The following is a 25,158-nucleotide window of genomic DNA, read 5'->3' as shown; positions in this document are numbered from 1 at the left end:
GGCAGCACCAGGCGTACCCGGCCCCATGTCGCTAGACCACAGGTTACGCAGGATCCGCTTCAAGAGCAGCAGAGTGGGGCTGTCGCTGCCGGATCACGTGGTGAGGCATACACCAGCAGCGCAGCCCTTCCTGGACCTAGTACCAGCACTGCCGTACAACCTGGTGAAGTAGCGAGCACCAGAAGGGCAGTTGAAGCTGGTACGGTGGCACGTGCACTAGTTACCCCGTCGCAGCCACCGCACAGACAGGCCCGTAGAGCCCCTAGAGTCCCTGAGGTGCTGGCAAATCCTGATTGGCAGTCACCAACTTCAGCCGCACCAGTAGTTCCCCCTTTCACCGCCCAGTCTGGAGTTCGGGTTGAGACGGCTCAAATCGGTTCGGCCCTGGGATTTTTTGAGCTGTTCTTGACTGCGGAGCTCTTGGACTTAGTCGTGGCAGAGACCAACCAGTATGCCACACAATTTATAACCGCAAACCCGGGAAGCTATTATGCCCAGCCTTTCCGGTGGAAACCAGTCCAAGTTTCCGAACTTAAAATTTTTTTGGGCCTTCTCCTCAACATGGGCCTGACAAAAAAGCATGAATTGCGGTCATATTGGTCAACGCACCCAATTCAATTCATCACATGCCCATGTTCTCTGCTGCTATGTCCAGGACACGATTTGAGACCATCCTCCGTTTTCTGCATTTTAGCGACAACACCACCTCCCGTCCCAGAGGCCACCCTGCTTTTGACCGGCTCCACAAAATTCGGCCCCTCAGACCATTTCAACCTGAAATTTGCAGATTTGTATACCCCTGAGCAAAACATCTGCGTAGACGAGTCCCTAATACATTTTACCGGGCGCCTTGGCTTCAAACAATACATCCCAAGCAAGCGTGCCCGGTATGGGGTCAAATTGTATAAGCTCTGTGAAAGGGCCACAGGCTATACCCACAAATTTCGGATCTATGAGGGAAAAGATCAGACCCTGGAGCCGGTCGGTTGCCCTGACTACCTGGGGAGCAGTGGGAAGACAGTCTGGGACTTGGTGTCACCCTTATTCGGCAAGGGGTACCATCTTTATGTGGACAATTTCTACACAAGTGTGGCCCTCTTTAGGCATTTGTTTCTAGAACGGATTTGCGCCTGTGGCACCGCGCGAACTAGTCGCGTGGGCTTCCCCCAACGGCTTGTAACCACCCGTCTTGCAAGGGGGCAGAGGGCTGCCTTGTGTAACGAAGAACTGCTCGCGGTGAAATGGAGAGACAAGCGTGACGTTTACATGCTCTCCTCCATTCACGCAGACACGACAATCCAAATTGAGCGAGCAACCCGTGTCATTGAAAAGCCCCTCTGTGTCCACGACTATAATGCGCTCATGGGAGGGGTGGACTTCAATGACCAGATGTTGTCTCCGTATTTAGTTTCCCGCAGAACCAGACGCTGGTATAAGAAGGTGTCTGTATATTTGATTCAATTGGCGCTGTACAATAGTTTTGTTCTCTACAGTAAGGCTGGGAGAACAGGATCCTTCCTCAAATTCCAGGAAGAGATCATCGAGAACCTCCTTTACCCAGGAGGTTCCGTGGCCCCATCCACCAGTGTAGTTAGCCGTCTACACGAGCGACATTTCCCCAGTGTCGTTCCTGGTACCTCAACCCAACCGTCACCCCGAAAAAGATGTCGTGTCTGTAGCAGGAGTGGAATAAGGCGTGACACCCGCTATTTCTGTCCTGACTGTGCTGACCACCCTGCCCTATGCTATGGAGAGTGTTTCCGGAAGTACCACACACAGGTACACCTAGCATAGGGATCACATCTCACCAGGACAGGCACACAGGGCTATTAGGGCCCATTCACTCACAGCTGCTGCAAACCTCTCCTTTCACCTGGGATAAAGTGCATAACGTACTTCGCCACATCTTTGGGCGATTTGCGCTTTGCACATTGTCCCATGGGGAAGGAGAGGTTTGTTCTATAAAGGTAAAAAAAAATAAACAAAAAAATAAATACCGGTAAGTAAAAAAGTTAAACGTTCAGTTAAAAAAGTTTAAAAAAAGTTTCTATGTTCTGTTCAACAGTTAATAAAGTTATTGCTTTGCGGCCTGGTTTTTTCTTTTTTGTTTTGTTTTTTTTACCTTTCAGGTGGACCAACCGATCGACTAGCTGCAGCACTGATGTGCATTTGGACAGAAGCATTGCGCTGCTGTCAGATTACACGCAAGTCGGTGTATGCGGCGCTGCAAGACGAGATTTCTCCTCTGCAGTAAAAGATACGTTTGCCGAGGCATATGAGCTGAGGAGGTGGCGGTGTTCATATACTTTGGCAAACACTTTGTATATATAAAAAAAAAAATCCCGGCAATGATTTATTCATCCACATCGATTGATGTGAATGGAGAAATCTGGTTTGCCAGGGCATACGAGCTGAAGTGGGTATGGATGTTGGGCGGAGCTCCTATGTCCTGGCAGACGCCTTTTCCCCTCCTTTTTTCTTTTTTTGGCCGAGATTTTTTCATCCACATTGATCGATGCGAATGAAGAAATCTGTGCCGTTCATTTTTTTCTTTCAGCCCAGAGGCTGAACGGAAAAAAAAAATCTCATTACCCGTATGCTCAATATAAGGAGAATAGCAGAAACTCCTAATGCTGGGCATACATGTAATGATTGCGGAGACCCTCAAATGCCAGGGCAGTACAAACACCCCACAAATAACACCATTTTGGAAAGAAGACACCCCAAGGTATTCGCTGAGGGGCATATTGAGTCCATGAAAGATTGAAATTTTTGTCCCAAGTTAGCGGAAAGGGAGACTTTGTGATAACAAAATAAAAAAAATCAATTTCCGCTAACTTGTGGCAAATTTTTTTTTTTCTATGAACTCGCCATGCCCCTCATTGAATACCTTGGGGTGTCTTCTTTCCAAAATGGGGTCACATGTGGGGTATTTATACTGCCCTGGCATTTTAGGGGCCCCAAAGCGTGAGAAGAAGTCTGGTATCCAAATGTCTAAAAATGCCCTCCTAAAAGGAATTTGGGCCCCTTTGCCCACCTAGGCTGCAAAAAAGTGTCACACATCTGGTATCTCCGTACTCAGGAGAAGTTGAGGAATGTGTTTTGGGGTGTCTTTTTACATATACCCATGCTGGGTGAGATAAATATCTTGGTCAAATGCCAACTTTGTATAAAAAAATGGGAAAAGTTGTCTTTTGCCAAGATATTTCTCTCACCCAGCATGGGTATATGTAAAATGACACCACAAAACACATTCCCCACCTTCTCCTGAGTACGGAGATACCAGATGTGTGACACTTTTTTGCAGCCTAGGTGGGCAAAGGGGCCCACATTCCAAAGAGCACCTTTCGGATTTCACAGGTCATTTACCTACTTACCACATATTAGGGCCCCTGGAAAATGCCAGGGCAGTATAACTACCCCACAAGTGACCCCATTTTGGAAAGAAGACACCCCAAGGTATTCCGTGAGGGGCATGGCAAGTTCCTAGAATTTTTTATTTTTTGTCACAAGTTAGTGGAAAATGATGATTTTTTTTTTGATTTTTTTTCATACAAAGTCTCATATTTCACGAACTTGTGAAAAAAATAAAAACTTCCATGAACTCACTATGCCCATCAGCGAATACCTTGGGGTCTCTTCTTTCCAAAATGGGGTCACTTGTGGGGTAGTTATACTGCCCTGGCATTCTAGGGGCCCAAATGTGTGGTAAGGAGTTTGAAATCAAATTCTGTAAAAAATGACCTGTGAAATCCGAAAGGTGCTCTTTGGAATATGGGCCCCTTTGCCCACCTAGGCTGCAAAAGAGTGTCACACATCTGGTATTTCCGTACTCAGGAGAAGGTGGGGAATGTGTTTTGGGGTGTCATTTTACATATACCCATGCTGGGTGAGAGAAATATCTTGGCAAAAGACAACTTTTCCCATTTTTTTATACAAAGTTGGCATTTGACCAAGATATTTATCTCACCCAGCATGGGTATATGTAAAAAGACACCCCAAAACACATTCCTCAACTTCTCCTGAGTACGGAGATACCAGATGTGTGACACTTTTTTGCAGCCTAGGTGGGCAAAGGGGCCCACATTCCAAAGAGCACCTTTCGGATTTCACAGGTCATTTTTTACAGAATTTGATTTCAAACTCCTTACCACACATTTGGGCCCCTAGAATGCTAGGGCAGTATAACTACCCCACAAGTGACCCCATTTTGGAAAGAAGAGACCCCAAGGTATTCGCTGATGGGCATAGTGAGTTCATATAACTTTTTATTTTTTGTCACAAGTTAGTGGAATATGAGACTTTGTAAGAAAAAAAAAATAAAAAATCATCATTTTCCGCTAACTTGTGACAAAAAATAAAAAGTTCTATGAACTCACTATGCCCATCAGCGAATACCTTAGGGTGTGTACTTTCCGAAATGGGGTCATTTGTGGGGTGTTTGTACTGTCTGGGCATTGTAGAACCTCAGGAAACATGACAGGTGCCAGAAAGTCAGAGCTGCTTCAAAAAGCGGAAAATTCACATTTTTGTACCATAGTTTGTAAACGCTATAACTTTTACCCAAACCATTTTTTTTTACCCAAACATTTTTTTTTATCAAAGACATGTAGAACAATAAATTTAGAGCAAAATTTATATATGGATGTAGTTTTTTTTGCAAAATTTGACAACTGAAAGTGAAAAAATGACATTTTTTTTGCAAAAAAAATCGTTAAATTTCGATTAATAACAAAAAAGTAAAAATGTCAGCAGCAAGAAATACCACCAAATGAAAGCTCTATTAGTGAGAAGAAAAGGAGGTAAAATTAATTTGGGTGGTAAGTTGCATGACCGAGCAATAAATGGTGAAAGTAGTGTAGGTCAGAAGTGTAAAAAGTGGCCTGGTCTTTCAGGGTGTTTAAGCACTGGGGGCTGAAGTGGTTAAGGCAGTTTTTGACTGTTCTGTCCCCACATGAAGGCGAATGAAGGTATAACTGATAATGACTTTGTGACTGTCCTACCTTCGTATCCAAGCAGTGGAGCAGACCGGACCGGCAGATGCTCAGGTTAGATGGATCCAGACGTAGACATGAGGATGCAATCAAACGTGGGTTTATTTGATCCAGAGCAGTGACATACAGTGATGGAATACAGTAGATGCTGTCATGTGGATGTCTTTTCTGAGGCTACTGCTGGTCAAAAACTGATGCCTTCACAAGCCAAGGTGTGTGTCTCAAGTCACAAAGAATGCAGCACTGAAAAAGGCTACAGGAAGTGACCAGGCCCAAGGCTGCTAAAACCACGCCCAGAGATAAAACTTTATAGACAACGAACGAGGCGTGCAGCATACAAACTCCGGCCAGCAGATGGCAGCAGAGAACAATAGACTTAAAGAACATAGGTAAAACAAGAAATAATACAGTGCAGAAATTCAATATGAAAGGAACAGCACAGCGTGGCAGTTCCTCAGACAATGTGCTGATGACAAGACACGAGTGGTTTGCACGCTGTGCAATCAGAGCCTGAAGCGAGGCATAAACGTTCTCAACCTGAGCACAACCTGCATGACCAGGCATTTAAGTGCTAAGCATGAGCTGCAGTGGAGTAGACACCTTAAAACCAAGAAAGGTCTCTGGCCCCTCCTGCTTCCTCTTCTGCTGCAGTCTCGGCCTCTTCATCCACCTCTGGAGTGACAGTGCCACCTGCCACCCCACAAACAGAGGATCTTCCAGCAACACCACCACCTGGGTCACCAAGCATCTCCACAATGTCCCACGGAAGCGTTCAGCTCTCCATCTCCCAAACACTGGAGAGGAAGAGGAAGTACCCCCTACCCACCCACGATCCCCAGCCCTGAATGCCAGCATTTCTAAATTACTGGCCTTTGAAATGATGTCATTCCGTCTGGTGGAGACAGATAGTTTTAAAGGCCTTATGGCGGTGGCTGTCCACGTCGTGCCCAGCCGCCACTACTTTTCCAGGTGAGCCCATCCCTTCCTGCACAACCAGGTGAGGGACAAAATCAGGTGTGCACTGTGCAACGCCATCTGTGGCAAGGGGCAGATCTCTACGGATACGTGGACCAGTAAGCACGGTCAGGGACGTTATATCTACATAACAGCACACTGGGTAAATGCAGTGGCGGCTGGGCCTGAGGCGGATAGCAGTTTGGTGCATGTCCTTCCACCACCGAGGATTGCAGTTTGCCTCCTGTTGCAGTTTGCCTCCTGTTGCTTGCTCCTACTACTCTGCTTCCTCATCCTCTACCAACTCCTCATCCGGTCAGCGTAACACCTTCACCAACAACTTCAGCACAGCCAGGGGTAAACGACAGCAGGCAGTTTTAAAACGTATATGTTTGGGGGACAAACCCCACACTGAGCAGGAGCTGTGGACAGGCCTTGAACAACAGACCGATGAGTGGTTTGTGCAAGTCAGCCTCAAGCCCGGCCTGGTTGTGTGCGATAATGGTCGAAATCTCGTAGCAGCTCTGGGACTAGCCGGTTTGACGCACATCCCTTGCCCGGCGCATGTGCTGAATTTGGTGGTGCAGAGATTCCTTAAAAATTACCCCAATATGTCAGAGCTGCTGCATAAAGTGTGGGCCGTCTGTGCGCGCTTTTGGCGTTATCACCCTGCTGCTGCACGCCTTTCATCGCTGCAGCATAACTTCGGCCTTTCCGCTCACCTCCTCATATGCGACGTGCCCACAAGGTGGAACTCCACCTTGCACATGCTGGCCAGACTGTCCAAGCAGCAGCAGGCCATAGTGGAGTTTCAGCTGCAGCACGCACGGGTGAGTCGCTCTGCGGAACAGCACCACTTCACCACCAATGACTGGGCCTCCATGCGAGACCTGTGTTCCTTGTTGCGCTGTTTCGAGTACTCCACCAACATGGCCAGAGCCGATAACACCGTTCTCAGCGTAACTATCCCACTTTTATGCCTCCTTGAAAAAACACTGCTGGCGATGATGGAAGAGGATGTGGCACAGGAGGAGGAAGAGGGATCATTTTGTTGGGTTCCCGGCCAGTCATTCACAAGTGGCTCCGAGGGTGGGTTCCTACACCCACAAATGCCAGGTAAACAATTGTCCAGCCAGGGCACAGTTCCTGAGGATGAAGAGGTGGAGGATGAGGAGAAGGAGATGGAGATGGAGGAGGAACCATGTTCACAGCAGGGTGGCACCCGGACCAGCTCATGGCCATCACTGGTGCGTGGCTGGGGAGATACAGAGGACACAGAGGATAAACCTCCCACAAAGGACAGCTTTTCGCTGCCTCTGGGCAGCCTGGCACACATGAGCAATTACATGCTGCAGTGTCTCCGCAAAAACAACCGCCGAGTTGCCCACATTCTAACTTGTGCTGATTACTGGGTGGCCACGCTGCTGGATCCCCATTACAAGGACAACCTACCGTCCTTAATTCCCTCACTGGAGCGTGATCGTAAGATTCGCAAGTACATGCGCACGCTGGTAGACGCGCTGTTGGTGGCATTCACACCTGACAGTGGGGGCATAGTGGAAGCACAAGGCGAAGGCAAAGTAAGAGGAAGAGGTCGCTAACGCAGCTGGGGCACCGCCAGCACTTCAGAAGGCAGGGTTAGCATGGTCAAAATGTGGAAAAGCTTTGTCAGCACGGCACAACAGCCAGCACGACCAGCTGATATGAAACGTCTTAGCAGGAGGCTGCATTTTTACCAACATGGTGGAGCAGTATGTGTGCACATGCCTACACGTACTGAATGACGGGTCTTCCCCCTTCAACTTCTGGGTCTCCAAATTGGGCACATGGCCTGAGCTTGCCCTTTACGCCTTGAAAGTGGCGTCATCACAGACAGTGCCAGTGCTACCATAAGGCAGACCAAGCGGCTGCCTTAGGGCGCAACCTGGCGGAGGGCGGAAAAATGAACAAATGAACCTTCCTCTTTTTCCTCACTTACGGGTTCCTCACTTACTTGTGAATTGCGCCGCAGCGCCGCCGACCGCCCGCCCCAGCCTGTGTGCGCCGTGCGGCCCCAGCCCTTACTCACAGAGCGGCACGGGCCTGGAGCGGCATGGGCAACACGGTCACGGGGTCAGGCTATGGGGGAGTGGCGCAGTGGCGGCGGGTGGCAGCAGGGACTGGAGCTGACTGTGTATGTGAGTCTGACTCACACACAGCCAGATTACCATAGCAGCAGGACAGGTGGGTAGGTGATCACTGATGAGCACACTAGCGCCAGAGTGCACGGCATAAATGTGTTTTTAAAATATTATTACACAAACAACAATCAGAAATGTTGATAGAGCAGATATCAAATTGGATCGTGAACATCACGGGAACGTGGGACATGGTGAGGCCTCATGCACACGATCGTTGTGTGCATCCGTGGCCGTTGTTCCGTTTTCCGTGATTTTCTGCTGACCCATTGACTTTCAATGGGTCCGTTGAAAACTCGGAAAATGCACCGTTGTTCATCAGCGGCCATGATCCGTGTTTCCTGTCCGTCAAAAAAATATGACCTGTCCTATTTTTTTGACGGACAACGGTTCACGGACCCATTCAAGTCAATGGGTCCGTGAAAGAACACGGATGCACACAAGATTGGCATCCGCGTCAGTGATCCGTGGCCGTAGGTTACTTTCATACAGACGGATCCGAAGATCCGTCTGCATAAAAGCTTTTTCAGAGCTGAGTTTTCACTTCATGAAAACTCAGATCCGACAGTATATTCTAACACAGAGGCGTTCCCATAGTGATGGGGACGCTTCTAGTTAGAATACACTATGAACTGTGTACATGACTGCCCCCTGCTGCCTGGTAGCACCCGATCTCTTACAGGGGGCTGTGATCCGCACAATTAACCCCTCAGGTGCTGCACCTAAAGGGTTAATTGTGCATATCATAGCCCCCTATAAGAGATCAGGGGCTGCCAGGCATCAGAGGGCAGACCCCCCTCCCTCCCCAGTTTTAATTTCATTGGTGGCCAGTGCGGCCCCCCCTCCCTCCCTCTATTGTATTATTTTCATTGGTGGCCAGTGTGCGCCCCCCCCCCCCCCCGGCCCCCCTCCCTCTATTGTATTATTTTCATTGGTGGCACAGTGTGCGGCCTCCCCTCTCCCCCCCTTCCCCCCCCGATTATTGGTGGCAGCGGAGAGTTCTGATCGGAGTCCCAGTTTAATCGCTGGGGCTCCGATCGGTAACCATGGCAACCAGGATGCTACTGCAGTCCTGGTTGCCATGGTTACTTAGCAATATTAGAAGCATCATACTTACCTGCTGAGCTGTCTGTGACCGGCCGGGAGCTCCTCCTACAACTTTTTTTTCATGTCCGTGGATCCTCTAAAAATCAAGGAAGACCCACGGACGAAAAAACGGTCACGGATCACGAACCTACGGACCCCGTTTTTGCGGACCTTAAAAAAAAAAACGAAAAGTGTCACACATGTGGTATCGCCGTACTCAGGAGAAATTGGGCAATGTGTTTAGGGGTGTCTTTTTATATATACCCATGCTGGGTGAGAGAAATATCTCTCTAAAAGACAACTTTTCCCATTTTTTTTATACAAAGTTGTCATTTGACAGAGATATTTATCTCACCCAGCATGGGCATGTGTAAAAAGACACCCCAAAACACATTGACCTACTTCTCCTGAGTACGGCGATACCACATGTGTGACAATTTTTTGCAGCCTAGGTGGGCAAAGGGGCCCACATTCCAAAGAGCACCTTTAGGATTTCACAGGGCATTTTTTACACATTTTAAATTCAAACTACTTCTCACGCATTAGGGCCCCTAAAATGCCAAGGCAGTATAACTACCCCACAAGTGACCCCATTTTGGAAAGAAGACACCCCAAGGTATTTCGTGATGGGCATATTGAGTTCATGGAAGTTTTTATTTTTTTCACAAGTTAGTGGAATATGAGACTTTGTAAGAAAAAAAAGAAAAAAATCATCATTTTCCGCTAACTTGTGACAAAAAATAAAAAGTTCTATGAACTCACTATGCCCATCAGCGAATACCTTAGGGTGTCTACTTTCCGAAATGGGGTCATTTGTGGGGTGTTTTTACTGTCTGGGCATTGTAGAACCTCAGGAAACATGACAGGTGCTCAGAAAGTCAGAGCTGCTTCAAAAAGCGGAAATTCACATTTTTGTACCATAGTTTGTAAACGCTATAACTTTTACCCAAACCATTTTTTTTTATTCAAACATTTTTTTTTATCAAAGACATGTAGAACTATAAATTTTGAGAAATTTATATGAAATGTATATTTTTTTGAAAAATTTTACAACTGAAAGTGAAAAATGTCATTTTTTTGCAAAAATTTCGGTAAATTTCGATTAATAAAAAAAAAAGTAAAAATGTCAGAAGCAATGAAATACCACCAAATGAAAGCTCTATTAGTGAGAAGAAAAGGAGGTAAAATTCATTTGAGTGGTAAGTTGCATGACCGAGCAATAAACCGTGAAAGTAGTGTAGTGCAGAATTGTAAAAGTGGTCTGGTCATTAAGGGTGTTTAACCACCTCCGGACCGCCTAACGCAGGATCGCGTTCCGGAGGTGGCAGCGCTGCGCAGAGTCACGCATATACGCGTCATCTTGCGAGACGCGAGATTTCGCTCAAAGCCGGCCCGCGCATGCGCATCGCGGGCCGGCAAAATTAAAAGAAGTATTTCGTCACCAGCCTGCCAGCAACGATCATTGGCTGGCAGGCTGGCGATTTTCAAAAAATCCAATCAAAAGTCATATAACAGATCATATTAGTAAATATGATCCGTTATATGGCTTGTCTGCTCCTGTGCTGGTCCTTTTCGTCGGTTGGATCCAGCACAGGAGCAGACTGAACTGTGAGTACACCAAACACTACACCTTAGCCCCAGATCACCCACCTGCACCCCAATTATCCCTTTGATCACCCCTTTGATCGCCCCTGTCAATCACTAGTGAAAGGAAAAAAAGTGATCAGTGTAAACTGTCACTTTTTTTTTTTCACTGGTATTGGCTGTTAGGTTTTAGGGATAGTTTAGGCCCCTTGGTTAGGTAGTTAGCGTCAGTTAGCGCCCACCCCACCGCACCGCCGTCACTTTTATTCGCTGTTTAGCGTATCGCTAATCAGCATTTGTACTTTTATAGTATCTGTAAGTGATCAAAACTGATCACGGTCAGATCTATAATAGTATTAGTGTCACCTTAGCTCACCCTCCACCCAAAACGCAGTGTTTGCCCGATCAGGCCTGATCGGTCGCCCACACGTGCGTTCACCCACGCCCGCCCCACCGCAGTGACAAAAAATATATATTTTTTGATCACTGCACATTCATTTTACACGCACTGCGGCGATAAAAAAATCAGTTTTGATATTTTTTATCAACCGCAGCAGCCTCCGGTACTTCGCTAGCCTCCCCTTTGTAAGACAGGCTTGCTTTTTTTCTTGGGTAGTCTCAGGGAATACCCCTAAATTTAGTAGTCCAAAATGTCAAACAGGGGGTATTCTTCTGAAGAGGCCTACAGGATTCTGACCCAGTCGGATGAGGAGTGGGAACCCTCATCTGACGAATCTAGCGGGTCAGAATATGAACCTGTAGAAAGCAGTGGCTCTCTGACCCAAAGTTCGGACGAGGAGGTTGAGGTCCCTGGCAGCACCAGACGTACCCGGCCCCATGTCGCTAGACCACAGGTTACGCAGGATCCGCTTCAAGAGCAGCAGAGTGGGGCTGTCGCTGCCGGATCACGTGGTGAGGCATACACCAGCAGCGCAGCCCTTCCTGGACCTAGTACCAGCACTGCCGTACAACCTGGTGAAGTAGCGAGCACCAGAAGGGCAGTTGAAGCTGGTACGGTGGCACGTGCAATAGTTACCCCGTCGCAGCCACCGCACAGACAGGCCCGTAGAGCCCCTAGAGTCCCTGAGGTGCTGGCAAATCCTGATTGGCAGTCACCATCTTCAGCCGCACCAGTAGTTCCCCCTTTCACCGCCCAGTCTGGAGTTCGGGTTGAGACGGCTCAAATCGGTTCGGCCCTGGGATTTTTTGAGCTGTTCTTGACTGCGGAGCTCTTGGACTTAGTCGTGGCAGAGACCAACCAGTATGCCACACAATTTATAACCGCAAACCCGGGAAGCTATTATGCCCAGCCTTTCCGGTGAAAACCAGTCCAAGTTTCCGAACTTAAAATTTTTCTGGGCCTTCTCCTCAACATGGGCCTGACAAAAAAGCATGAATTGCGGTCATATTGGTCAACGCACCCAATTCATCACATGCCCATGTTCTCTGCTGCTGTGTCCAGGACACGATTTGAGACCATCCTCCGTTTTCTGCATTTTAGCGACAACACCACCTCCCGTCCCAGAGGCCACCCTGCTTTTGACCGGCTCCACAAAATTCGGCCCCTCATAGACCATTTCAACCGGAAATTTGCAGATTTGTATACCCCTGAGCAAAACATCTGCGTAGACGAGTCCCTAATACATTTTACAGGGCGCCTTGGCTTCAAACAATACATCCCAAGCAAGCGTGCCCGGTATGGGGTCAAATTGTATAAGCTCTGTGAAAGGGCCACAGGCTATACCCACAAATTTCGGATCTATGAGGGAAAAGATCAGACCCTGGAGCCGGTCGGTTGCCCTGACTACCTGGGGAGCAGTGGGAAGACAGTCTGGGACTTGGTGTCACCCTTATTCGGCAAGGGGTACCATCTTTATGTGGACAATTTCTACACAAGTGTGGCCCTCTTTAGGCATTTGTTTCTAGAACGGATTTGCGCCTGTGGCACCGCGCGAACTAGTCGCGTGGGCTTCCCCCAACGGCTTGTAACCACCCGTCTTGCAAGGGGCAGAGGGCTGCCTTGTGTAACGAAGAACTGCTCGCGGTGAAATGGAGAGACAAGCGTGACGTTTACATGCTCTCCTCCATTCACGCAGACACGACAATCCAAATTGAGCGAGCAACCCGTGTCATTGAAAAGCCCCTCTGTGTCCACGACTATAATGCGCTCATGGGAGGGGTGGACTTCAATGACCAGATGTTGTCTCCGTATTTAGTTTCCCGCAGAACCAGACGCTGGTATAAGAAGGTGTCTGTATATTTGATTCAATTGGCGCTGTACAATAGTTTTGTTCTCTACAGTAAGGCTGGGAGAACAGGATCCTTCCTCAAATTCCAGGAAGAGATCATCGAGAACCTCCTTTACCCAGGAGGTTCCGTGGCCCCATCCACCAGTGTAGTTAGCCGTCTACACGAGCGACATTTCCCCAGTGTCGTTCCTGGTACCTCAACCCAACCGTCACCCCGAAAAAGATGTCGTGTCTGTAGCAGGAGTGGAATAAGGCGTGACACCCGCTATTTCTGTCCTGACTGTGCTGACCACCCTGCCCTATGCTATGGAGAGTGTTTCCAGAAGTACCACACACAGGTACACCTAGCATAGGGATCACATCTCACCAGGACAGGCACACAGGGCTATTAGGGCCCATTCACTCACAGCTGCTGCAAACCTCTCCTTTCACCTGGGATAAAGTGCATAACGTACTTCGCCACATCTTTGGGCGATTTGCGCTTGCACATTGTCCCATGGGGAAGGAGAGGTTTGTTCTATAAAGGTAAAAAAAACTAAACAAAAAAAAAAATACCGGTAAGTAAAAAAGTTAAACGTTCAGTTAAAAAAGTTTAAAAAAAGTTTCTATGTTCTGTTCAACAGTTAATAAATTTATTGCGTTGCGGCCTGGTTTTTTCTTTTTTGTTTTGTTTTTTTTACCTTTCAGGTGGACTAACCGATCGACTAGCTGCAGCACTGATGTGCATTCGGACAGAAGCATTGCACTGCTGTCAGATTACACGCAAGTCGGTGTATGCGGCGCTGCAAGACGAGATTTCTCCTCTGCAGTAAAAGATACGTTTGCCGAGGCATATGAGCTGAGGAGGTGGCGGTGTTCATATACTTTGGCAAACACTTTGTATATATATAAAAAAAAAAAAATCCCGGCAATGATTTATTCATCCACATCGATTGATGTGAATGGAGAAATCTGGTTTGCCAGGGCATACGAGCTAAGTGGGCATGGATGTTGGGCGGAGCTCCTATGTCCTGGCAGATGCCTTTCCCCTCCTTTTTCTTTTTTTGGCAGAGATTTTTTCATCCACATTGATCGATGCGAATGAAGAAATCTGTGCCGTTCATTTTTTTCTTTCAGCCCAGCGGCTGAACGGAAAAAAAAAATCTCATTACCTGTATGCTCAATATAAGGAGAATAGCAGAAACTCCTAATGCTGGGCATACATGTAATGATTGCGGAGACCCTCAAATGCCAGGGCAGTACAAACACCCCACAAATAACACCATTTTGGAAAGAAGACACCCCAAGGTATTCGCTGAGGGGCATATTGAGTCCGTGAAAAATTGAAATTTTTGTCCCAAGTTAGCAGAAAGGGAGACTTTGTGAGAAAAAAATTAAAAAAATCAATTTCCGCTAACTTGTGGCAAATTTTTTTTTTTTTCTATGAACTCGCCATGCCCCTCATTGAATACCTTGGGGTGTCTTCTTTCCAAAATGGGGTCACATGTGGGGTATTTATACTGCCCTGGCATTTTAGGGGCCCCAAAGCGTGAGAAGAAATCTGGTATCCAAATGTCTAAAAATGCCCTCCTAAAAGGAATTTGGGCCCCTTTGCCCACCTAGGCTGCAAAAAAGTGTCACACATGTGGTATCTCCGTATTCAGTAGAAGTTGGTGAATGTGTTTTGGGGTGTCATTTTACATATACCCATGCTGGGTGAGATAAATATCTTGGTCAAATGCCAACTTTGTATAAAAAAATGGGAAAAGTTGTCTTTTGCCAAGATATTTCTCTCACCCAGCATGGGTATATGTAAAATGACACAACAAAACACATTCCCCAACTTCTCCCGAGTACGGCGATACCAGATGTGTGACACTTTTTTGCAGCCTAGGTGGGCAAAGGGGCCCACATTCCAAAGAGCACCTTTCGGATTTCACAGGTCATTTACCTACTTGCCACACATTAGGGCCCCTGGAAAATGCCAGGGCAGTATAACTACCCCACAAGTGACCCTATTTTGGAAAGAAGACTCCCCAAGGTATTCCGTGCGGGGCATGGCGAGTTCCTAGAATTTTTTATTTTTTGTCACAAGTTAGTGGAAAATGATGATTTTTTTTTTTTGATTTTTTTTTCATACAAAGTCTCATATTCCACTAACTTGTGACAAAAAATAAAAACTTCCATGAACTCGCCATGCCCATCAGCGAATACCTTGGGGTCTCTTCTTTCCAAAATGGGGTCACTTGTGGGGTAGTTATACTGCCCTGGTATTCTAGGGGCCCAAATGTGTGGTAAGGAGTTTGAAATCAAATTCTGTAAAAAATGACGAGTGAAATCCGAAAGGTGCTCTTTGGAATATGGGCCCCTTTGCCCACCTAGGCTGCAAAAAAGTGTCACACATCTGGTATCTCTGTATTCAGTAGAAGTTGGGGAATGTGTTTTGGGGTGTCTTTTTACATATACCCATGCTGGGTGAGATAAATATCTTGGCAAAAGACAACTTTTCCCATTTTTTTATACAAAGTTGGCATTTGACCAAGATATTTATCTCACCCAGCATGGGTATATGTAAGAAGACACCCCAAAACACATTCCCCAACTTCTACTGAATACGGAGATACCAGATCTGTGACACTTTTTTGCAACCTAGGTGGGCAAAGGGGCCCATATTCCAAAGAGCACCTTTCGGATTTCACTCGTCATTTTTTACAGAATTTGATTTCAAACTCCTTACCACACATTTGGGCCCCTAGAATGCCAGGGCAGTATAACTACCCCACAAGTGACCCCATTTTGGAAAGAAGAGACCCCAAGGTATTCGCTGATGGGCATAGTGAGTTCATAGAACTTTTTATTTTTTGTCACAAGTTAGTGGAATATGAGACTTTGTAAGAAAAAAAAAAAAATCATCATTTTCCGCTAACTTGTGACAAAAAATAAAAAGTTCTATGAACTCACTATGCCCATCAGCGAATACCTTAGGGTGTGTACTTTCCGAAATGGGGTCATTTGTGGGGTATTTGTACTGTCTGGGCATTGTAGAACCTCAGGAAACATGACAGGTGCTCAGAAAGTCAGAGCTGCTTCAAAAAGCGGAAATTCACATTTTTGTACCATAGTTTGTAAACGCTATAACTTTTACCCAAACCATTTTTTTTTTACCCAAACATTTTTTTTTTATCAAAGACATGTAGAACAATAAATTTAGAGCAAAATTTATATATGGATGTAGTTTTTTTTGCAAAATTTTACAACTGAAAGTGAAAAATGTCATTTTTTTGCAAAAAAATCGTTAAATTTCGATCAATAACAAAAAAAGTAAAAATGTCAGCAGCAATGAAATACCACCAAATGAAAGCTCTATTAGTGAGAAGAAAAGGAGGTAAAATTCATTTGGGTGGTAAGTTGCATGACCGAGCAATAAATGGTGAAAGTAGTGTAGGTCAGAAGTGTAAAAAGTGGCCTGGTCTTTCAGGGTGTTTAAGCACTGGGGGCTGAAGTGGTTAAGCTAGCGGAGCTGAGGTGGTTAAAGGGCTTCTGTCACCCCACTAAAGTCATTTTTCGGCTACTTAAAATCCTTATACTGCGATTTATCAATATATTGTCCTCTTACTCCTTTTCGTTCAGTAGTTTCGTCAAAAAAACGCACTTTTATAATATGTAAATTACCTCTCTACCAGCAAGTAGGGCGGCTACTTGCTGGTAGCAGCCGCATCCTCCTTTCAAATAAACGCCCCCTCCTCCTGTTGATTGACAGGGCCAGCGAGCGCTCTCGTCCTCTGGCTAGCCCTGTCTGCCTTCTAAATCTCGCGCCTGCGCCGCACGGGTCTTCAGTCAGCCAGGCGCAGAGAGGAGGACGCTCGCTCGTGCGCTCCATCCTCAATGCGCCTGCATCGGGTGTAGATGTGACGTCATCGGCGCAGGTGGAGCGGCCGAGCGAGCGTCCACCTCTCAGTGCGCCTGCGCCGACTGAAGACCGGTACGGCGCAGGCGCGAGATTTAGAAGGCAGACAGCGCTAGCCAGAGGACGAGGTAATTTACATATTATAAAAGTGTGTTTTTTGAAGAAACTACTGAACGAAAAAGAGTAAGAGGACTATATATTGATAAATCGCAGTATAAGGATTTTAAGTAGCCAAAAAATGACTTTAGTGGGGTGACAGAAGCCCTTAAAGACCATAGCAATGCCCATGGATAAAAAAAATGTGGTAGTGAAGTGGTCATTACAAGGAATGAGCAAACTTGAAATGTTCAATTTCGGGTTTGGCGGCAATTCGTTAACACAAAATATAACGGAATTCTGTTACAGAGGCATTCCATTTTGCTTTCTGTCATAATAGAAGTCTATGGGCAACATAACGGATCCGTCTGATTTCCATTGTGCAGGATGGAATGCAAAACGGAATGCCTTTTAAAGGGTTCCGTGGTGCATTCAGTCATAGAGTTCTATTATGTTCCATGATAACAGAAACCATAACGGAATTGCCGCCAAACACGAACTTGAAAACATCAAGTTCACTCATCCCTAGTCATAACCTTTAGGGTAAATCCACATGGGACATATTTTGCTGAAGAAAATCTGGTGGATTTTAATGCAGAAACCATGGCAAAATGCATGATTAATCTGTGTCAAAATCAGCATGAGATATCAATATTTCAAACTAGCCACTGCAAAGGGTGAAACCATAGTCCACAAAAGATATCAGCATAAATTAATATGCTGTGCAGGGATGCACCTAGCCTTTTTGCTGCCTGAGGCGAAAACTAAAACGGTGCCACCCCCATGCCGATTTCTTAACCTAACCTCTGTGCCACAATGAAAGCGCTCATTGCCCATGGCCCTTCTGGTGCCCCCCTGCGCGATCGCCTAACCTGGCCTTATTGGTAGTGAACCCATGATGCTGATTTAAAATCCACACTTAACCTCTTCCGGACACAGGGCGTACAGGTATGCCCTTATGTCCTGGTACTTAAGGACACAGGGCGTACCTGTACGCCCTGTGTATTTCTGATCACCGCCGCGCAGCCAATCAAAAATCATATGTATCCTAAACTAGTACCAAAAAAACTTCCACCCGATCCCGTAGTTTCTAAAATGAGGTCACTTTAAAATGAGGTCACTTTTTTGGAGTTTCTACTCTAGGGTTGCATCAGGGGGGCTCAAATGGGACATGGTGTAAAAAAAAACAGTCCAGCAAAATCTGCCTTCCAAAAACCATATGGCATTCCTTTCCTTCTGCACCCTGCCGTGTGCCCGTACAGTAGTTTACAACCACATATGAGGTGTTTCTGTAAACTAAAGAATCTGGGAAATAAATATTGAGTTTTGTTTAGCTGTTAACCCTTGCTTTGTTACTAGAAAAAATGGATTAAAATGGGAAATGTGCCAAAAATTCTGAAATTTAATCTCCATTTGCCAATAACTCTTGTGGAACACCTAAAGGTTTAACAATGTTTTTAAAATCAGTTTTGAATACCTTGAGGGGTGTAGTTTCTTAGATGGGGTACATTTATGGAGTTTCTACTCTAGGGTTGCATCAGGGGGGCTTCAAATGGGACACGGTGTCAAAAAAACCAGTCCAGCAAAATCTGCCTTCCAAAAACCGTATGGCATTCCTTTCCTTCTGCGCCCTGCCGTGTGCCCGTACAGTAGTTTCCGACCACATATGGGGTGTTTCTGTAAACTACAGAATCAGGGCCATAAATATTGACTTTTGTTTGGTTGTTAACCCTTGCTTTGTAAAAGTAAAAAAAATATAAAAATGGAAAATCTGCCAAGAAAGTGAAATTCTGAAATTGTTTCTCTATTTTCCATTAATTCTTGTGGAACACCTAAAAGGTTAACGATGTTTGTAAAATCAGTTTTTAATACCTTGAGGGGTGTAGTTTCTTTGATGGGGTCACTTTTATGGAGTTTCTACTCTGGGGTTGCATCAGGGGGGTTTCAAATGGGACATGGTGTCAAAAAAAACAGTCCAGCAAAATCTGCCTTCCAAAAACCGTATGGCATTCCTTTCCTTCTGCGCCCTGCTGTGTGCCCATACAGTAGTTTACAACCACATATGGGGTGTTTCTGTGAACTACAGAATCAGAGGCATAAATATTGAGTGTTCTTTGGCTGTTAACCCTTGCTTTGTAAAAGTAAAAAAAATATTAAAATGGAAAATCTGCCAAAAAAGTGAAATTCTGAAATTGTATCTCTATTTTCCATTAATTCTTGTGGAACACCTAAAGCAGGGATGGCCAACCTGAGGCTCTCCCAATGTTGCAAAACTACAACTCCCAGCATGCCCAGACTGCCTACAGCTATCAGCCTACAGCAAGGCATGGTGGGAATTGTAGTTTTACAACAGCTGGAGAGCCACAGGTTGGCCATGCCTGACCTAAAGGGTTAACGACGTTTGTAAAATCAGTTTTGAATACCTTGAGGGGTGTCGTTTCTTAGATTGGGTCACTTTTATGGAGTTTCTACTCTAGGGGTGATCAGGGGGGCTTCAAATGAGACATGGTGTAAAAAAAAACAGTCCAGCAAAACCTGCCTTCCAAAAACCGTACGGCATTGCTTTCCTTCTGCGCCCTGCCCTGTGTCCGTACAGCGGTTTACGACCACATATGGGGTGTTTCTGTAAACTACAGAATCAGAGCCATAAATATTGAGATTGGTTTGGCTGTTAACCCTTGCTTTGTAACTGAAAAAAAATTATTAAAATGGAAAATCTGCCAAAAAAGTGAAATTTTGAAATTATATCTCTATTTTCCAATAATTCTTGTGGAACACTTAAAGGGTTAACAAAGTTTGTAAAATCAGTTTTGAATACCTTGAGGGGTGTAGATTCTAGAATAGGGTCATTTTTGGGTGGTTTATATTATGTAAGTCTTGCAAAGTGACTTCAAACCTGAACTGGTCCCTAAAAATTGGGTTTTTGAAAATTTAAGAAAAATTTCAAGATTTGCTTCTAAACTTCTTAGCCTTGTAATATCCCCAAAAAATAAAATATCATTCCCAAAATGATCCAAACATGAAGTAGACATATGGGGAATGTAAAGTAATAACTATTTTTGGAGGTATTACTATGTATTATAGAAGTAGAGAAATTGAAACTTGGAAATTTGCAATTTTTTACAAATTTTTGATAAATTTTGTATTTTTTTATAAATAAAAATGAATTTTTTTTACTTCATTTTACCAGTCTCATGAACTACAATATGTGACGAAAAAACAATCTGAGAATGGGCCTGGATAAGTCAAAGCGTTTTAAAGTTATCACTACTTAGGCTACTTTCACACTACCGTTCAGAGCGGGTCCGTCTGATGATCCGCTCCTATAATGCAGACGTTTGGATCCGTTCAGAACGGATCCGTCTGCAGTATAGTTGAAAAAAAATTCTAAAGTGTGAAAGTAGCCTGAACGGATCCGTCCAGACTTTACATTGAAAGTCAATGGGGGACGGATCCGTTTGAAGATTGAGCCATATGGTGTCATCTTCAAACGGATCCGTCCCCATTGACTTACATTGTAAGTCTGGACGGATCCGCTTGCCTCCGCACGGCCAGGCGGACACCCGAACGCTGCAAGCAGCGTTCAAGTGTCCGCTTGCTGAGCGGAGGCTGAACGCTGCCAGACTGATGCATTCTGAGCGGATCCGTGTCCACTCAGAATGCATTAGGGCATTATGGATGGGTTCGGGGCCGCTTGTGAGCCCCTTCAAACGGAGCTCACAAGCGGACACCCGAACGCTAGTGTGAAAGTAGCCTTAAAGTGACACTGGTCAGATTTTCAAAAAATGGCCTGGTCCTTAAGGTGAAATAAGGCTGTGTCCTTAAGGAGTTAAAGGATAATTGTCACATTTAGACCCTAATTTCAATTTTCATATATGTAGTTACTAATAACATGATATTCCAGAATCAGTTACTATTAGACTGACTTACCCCATATTTAATAAGATTCAGCCCTTAGCAACCAGTCTGCATAAAACTGCAATTTCACTATTCAGTTAAGATGGCCACCACTGCCCTCACCCTGAGGCTAATCCCGCCTGCCCTCACTAGCCAGTAACAATAGCCCCCCAAAAGTGTCAGTAACCAGAGCCCTCCCCCCTAAAGGGTTAATCTCCTGGAGCACAAAGGGGTCCTCTTACCACATGTTGCTTTCATTTATACACTGAGCAGATGGCAGATCTCCCTTCCCTGTTGTGCGCTGCTTCAACTCTGCATTCTCCAAGTCTGCTGAGTGAGGGAGCGTCTGCCAAGCGCAGGGACAGGGAGAAGTGCACACAGCCCAGGCACTGTTATCAGCTGCTGGGGAGGACCTGGCTTTAATCAGTTACTTACAGTCCCTGGCTGTCAGTAATCTGACCTTGCACGCAGCCTGCATGCTATGTCCTCCATCCTTCAATAGATAGATGGACCATGCCTAGAAACCCTATTTTAAGCACAGGTCTAAATAGGCAGTACAGGGAACAAAAATGTGGAATTAAGGGGTAATTGAATACACAGTGAAAAGTTGAAATAGGGCCACCAAGGTGATATTAATCACCACAATCCAATACTCAAAAAAATATATATATATATAACAGTTATACTTTAATGTCAAATTTTGTTTTCAGCCGTTTTCTTTTGGACTAAACTGGAAATACTGCAGCATGATACCTCTTATTTACACAACACCCACATTCACATACTCTTTTGTTAGCAGGAAATTTCAGTTATGTGTTATCATCACCTAATGATGTAGTGTACTTAAGATGCAACATTATGTGGACATGTTAACTGCAAGTCTTATCACATGGCGTACATTATGTTAAAGAATAGAAAATATCAAAGTCAGCAATTCCAATTTATGCTTTACATTTTAATTGGTATGGCTTCAATACATCTCTTTTAAAAAGGTTATAGAACTATTAGGAATATGACAAATGACAAACATGAGTGAATAGTGAATAAAGATTTCAGAGTATAGGCACTAGAAGCAAGGGTCTAACTTAGGCCCCTTTCACACGGGCGAGTATTCCGCGCGGATGCGATGCGTGAGTTGATGCATTGCACCCGCACTGAATTTCGACCCATTCATTTCTATGGGGCTGTTCACATGAGCAGTGATTTTCACACATCACTTGTGCGTTGCGTGAAAATCGCAGCATTCTCTATATTGTGCGTTTTTCACGTAACGCAGGCCCCATAGAAATGAATGGGGTTGCGTCAAAATCGCAAGCATCCGCAAGCAAGTGCAGATGCGGTGCGATTTTCACGCACGGTTTCTAGGAGACGATCGGGATGGAGACCCGATCATTATTATTTTCCCTTATAACATGGTTATAAGGGAAAATAATAGCATTCTGAATACAGAATTCATAGTAAAATAGCGCTGGAGGGGTTAAAAAAAATAATAATAATAATTTAACTCACCTTAATCCACTTGATCGCGCAGCCGGCATCTCCTTCTGTCTTCATCTTAGCTGTGTGCAGTAACAGGACCTGTGGTGACGTCACTCCGGTCATCACATGGTCCATCACATGATCCATCACCATTGTAAAAGATCATGTGATGACCGGAGTGACGTAAACACAGGTCCTGTTACTGCACACAGCTAAGATGAAGACAGAAGGAGATGCCGGCTGCGTGATCAAGTGGATTAAGGTGAGTTAAATTATTATTATTATTTTTTTAACCCCTCCAGCGCTATTTTACTATGCATTCTGTATTTAGAATGCTATTATTTTCCCTTATAACCATGTTATAAGGGAAAATAATACAATCTACAGAACACCGATCCCAAGCCCGAACTTCTGTGAAGAAGTTCGGGTTTGGGTACCAAACATGCGCGATTTTACTCACGCGAGTGCAAAACGCATTACAATGTTTTGCACTCGTGCGGAAAAATTGTGCGTGTTCCCGCAACGCACCCGCACATTTTCCCGCAACGCCCGTGTAAAAGAGGCCTAAGTATTGGGTCCCTCTACCTTGCTGACAGTCAACTGGCCAAACAAATGTTGCATGCAGAGTACAGTAATTATTGAAGCTAGCACACAATCATTTTGTCCCTGATAACTGAGTGAAGTACAAATATTGCATGCACTTTAGACCTGTTCACATGTGCATTTAACTACTGTGTGCTATTTTAGCACAATGGAGTTGTATGACTAATGTATTTTGGCATTATGCGGGCCACTCCAAGCTGGAGTGGAGATACTGTACATTATTTTAACAGGAAAGAATAGCACAGCATGCACAGTACATAGTTTATTGATATACTTACTGTGCTGCTCTCCCCAGCCAAAGTAATTCCAGTTACCTGAATAAAATAATGAATCTATGAGATATTACAGTGTTTATTAAATACAGAATATTAGTTCATTTTCTGAAATGGAAATAGATATTTTAGATCTCACTGTTCTGCATTACTCAATGAAACATTGTTTATGCCATGTTGTTCTGCATTACTCAGATAGTATTGCATTTTTTGCAGGACTGTCTTCAAACATATTTTAAGAAATTCTGGTCCTATTCTTCAAACATATTTTAAGAAATTCTGGTTCTATAGAATGAAACCGACTAATATAACATGCATAACTTTAATAATTCTGTGATAATTATATTGGAGCACACTGTACCAATTCCACAATACTTACTAAACGGTTGATTCAGTTAGAATTATTCCCATTTTATAAAGTGATGGTATATCAGTAGAATATTCCATCACTTTAAAATTTATGGGATTCCAACTTCAGGGGCCTCCACTAATCCAGGAAATGAAGGGACATCCTCTTTTAGCTCAGAAACACCTTATCTGTTTTTTACTGCACAAAGATGCACTAGTCATCTTCTGTGCAGAAAACTCAGCATGGTCCCAAACAAATGAATGGGCCCATGTTGAAGTTCTTTCCATAGCTGATGCCTGGGAATGCCAAAACTTTGAAAAGTCCTAAATTAGAGCTGATTCTCAAGACAAGTGGGGGTCATAAAGGTCAGACCCCATCTATTATAAATTGATGGTGTATCCCAGAAAAAACTATTTTTACCCTATTACGGAATTTGTAATCAATGAGGGGGGGGGGGAGCTCCCTTGTTCAAAACCCTCACCTATTAGGAATGTAATGCTGAATAGACAACTGCTCAAAATAATCAACGCTCTGGGGTTCAGGTAGAGCTACAGACAGAAAAAAAATGATTAATAGTAAATATTCTAAAACGACAAAAATATAATAATAATAATATTTAAAATATAAAAAAGAACACAAACACTAAAAGTTCAAACCCCCTCTTTCCCAATTTTACTTAAAAAAATGAATAAATCTTAGTATGGCTCATTTGTTGTTTTTTGTCACATTGCTCTCCAATTAATTAAAAAGTGATCAAAAAGTCATATGTACCCCAAAATGGCACAGATAAAAACAACAAACTTCAACAAAAAAACAAGCCCTCATGTAGCTCTGTAGACAGTACTATAAAAAGTTATCAGTATCAGAATATGGACATGCAAATATTTTTTGTAAAGGTTTACTTTTGTAATTGTCAGGATCAACCCCCACTGATCATAAAGTGATTGCACATCTTAGCAATATGCCATCCGTTTATAACACAGGAATAACCTTTTCACTGCAAAACACTTACAGTCTCCTGACAATATGAATAGAGATGAGCGAATAGAAGTTGATGAATTGGAATTCGATCTGAATTTCATGAAAATTTGATTCATCCTGCAATCGAATTTCCTTGTGCTTCGCGGTAATGAATCACATTTTTTCAAAAATGGCTGCTGCACATGTTAGAAAGTGAAAGTAAGAAGCCTGGGAAGGAGTGAGCACCCATAATGCCATGCAAAAAGCCAATCAGCAGATAGCCAGCCCCTGTGATGTCATAGCCCTATAAAAAGTCTCAGCCTGCTCGGTCTCCAGCATTTTAAAGTGAACTTAATCCAGGGAGAGACATAACAGGCACTAGGGACACTGATCAGGAAAGACTTTATTGTGGAAAATAACTATAGAGCAGTTCAGGGAAAGATTATTCATAGTGTAGGACGGCATTATTCACACTATAGAGAGAGAGAGAGAGAGAGAGCAGGGACCAATAGGTGAGTGTAAAGCCTGGTTAATATGAGATATTCTATTACACCTTGCTGCACTAATTGGGG

At 44.5% G+C, this 25,158-nt stretch overlaps 1 protein-coding gene across 1 annotated transcript in view; it reads right to left on the bottom strand.

Moving 5' to 3' along the window:
* LOC120990939 (protein unc-13 homolog A-like) overlaps positions 1–25,158 on the bottom strand; it is a 2,175,961-nt gene that overhangs the window by 1,648,006 nt on the left and 502,797 nt on the right. Inside the window, exon 7 of the mRNA XM_040419831.1 lies at positions 23,284–23,319. Coding sequence (XP_040275765.1) covers positions 23,284–23,319 — 36 coding nt within the window. The remainder of the gene's footprint in view (positions 1–23,283; positions 23,320–25,158) is intronic.

Source organism: Bufo bufo, chromosome 2 (assembly GCF_905171765.1).
Source record: "Bufo bufo chromosome 2, aBufBuf1.1, whole genome shotgun sequence".
NCBI classification, from domain to species: domain Eukaryota; kingdom Metazoa; phylum Chordata; class Amphibia; order Anura; family Bufonidae; genus Bufo; species Bufo bufo.
The sequence above is the reverse complement of the archived record's forward strand: the minus strand, read 5'-3'. Positions and strand labels throughout refer to the sequence as shown.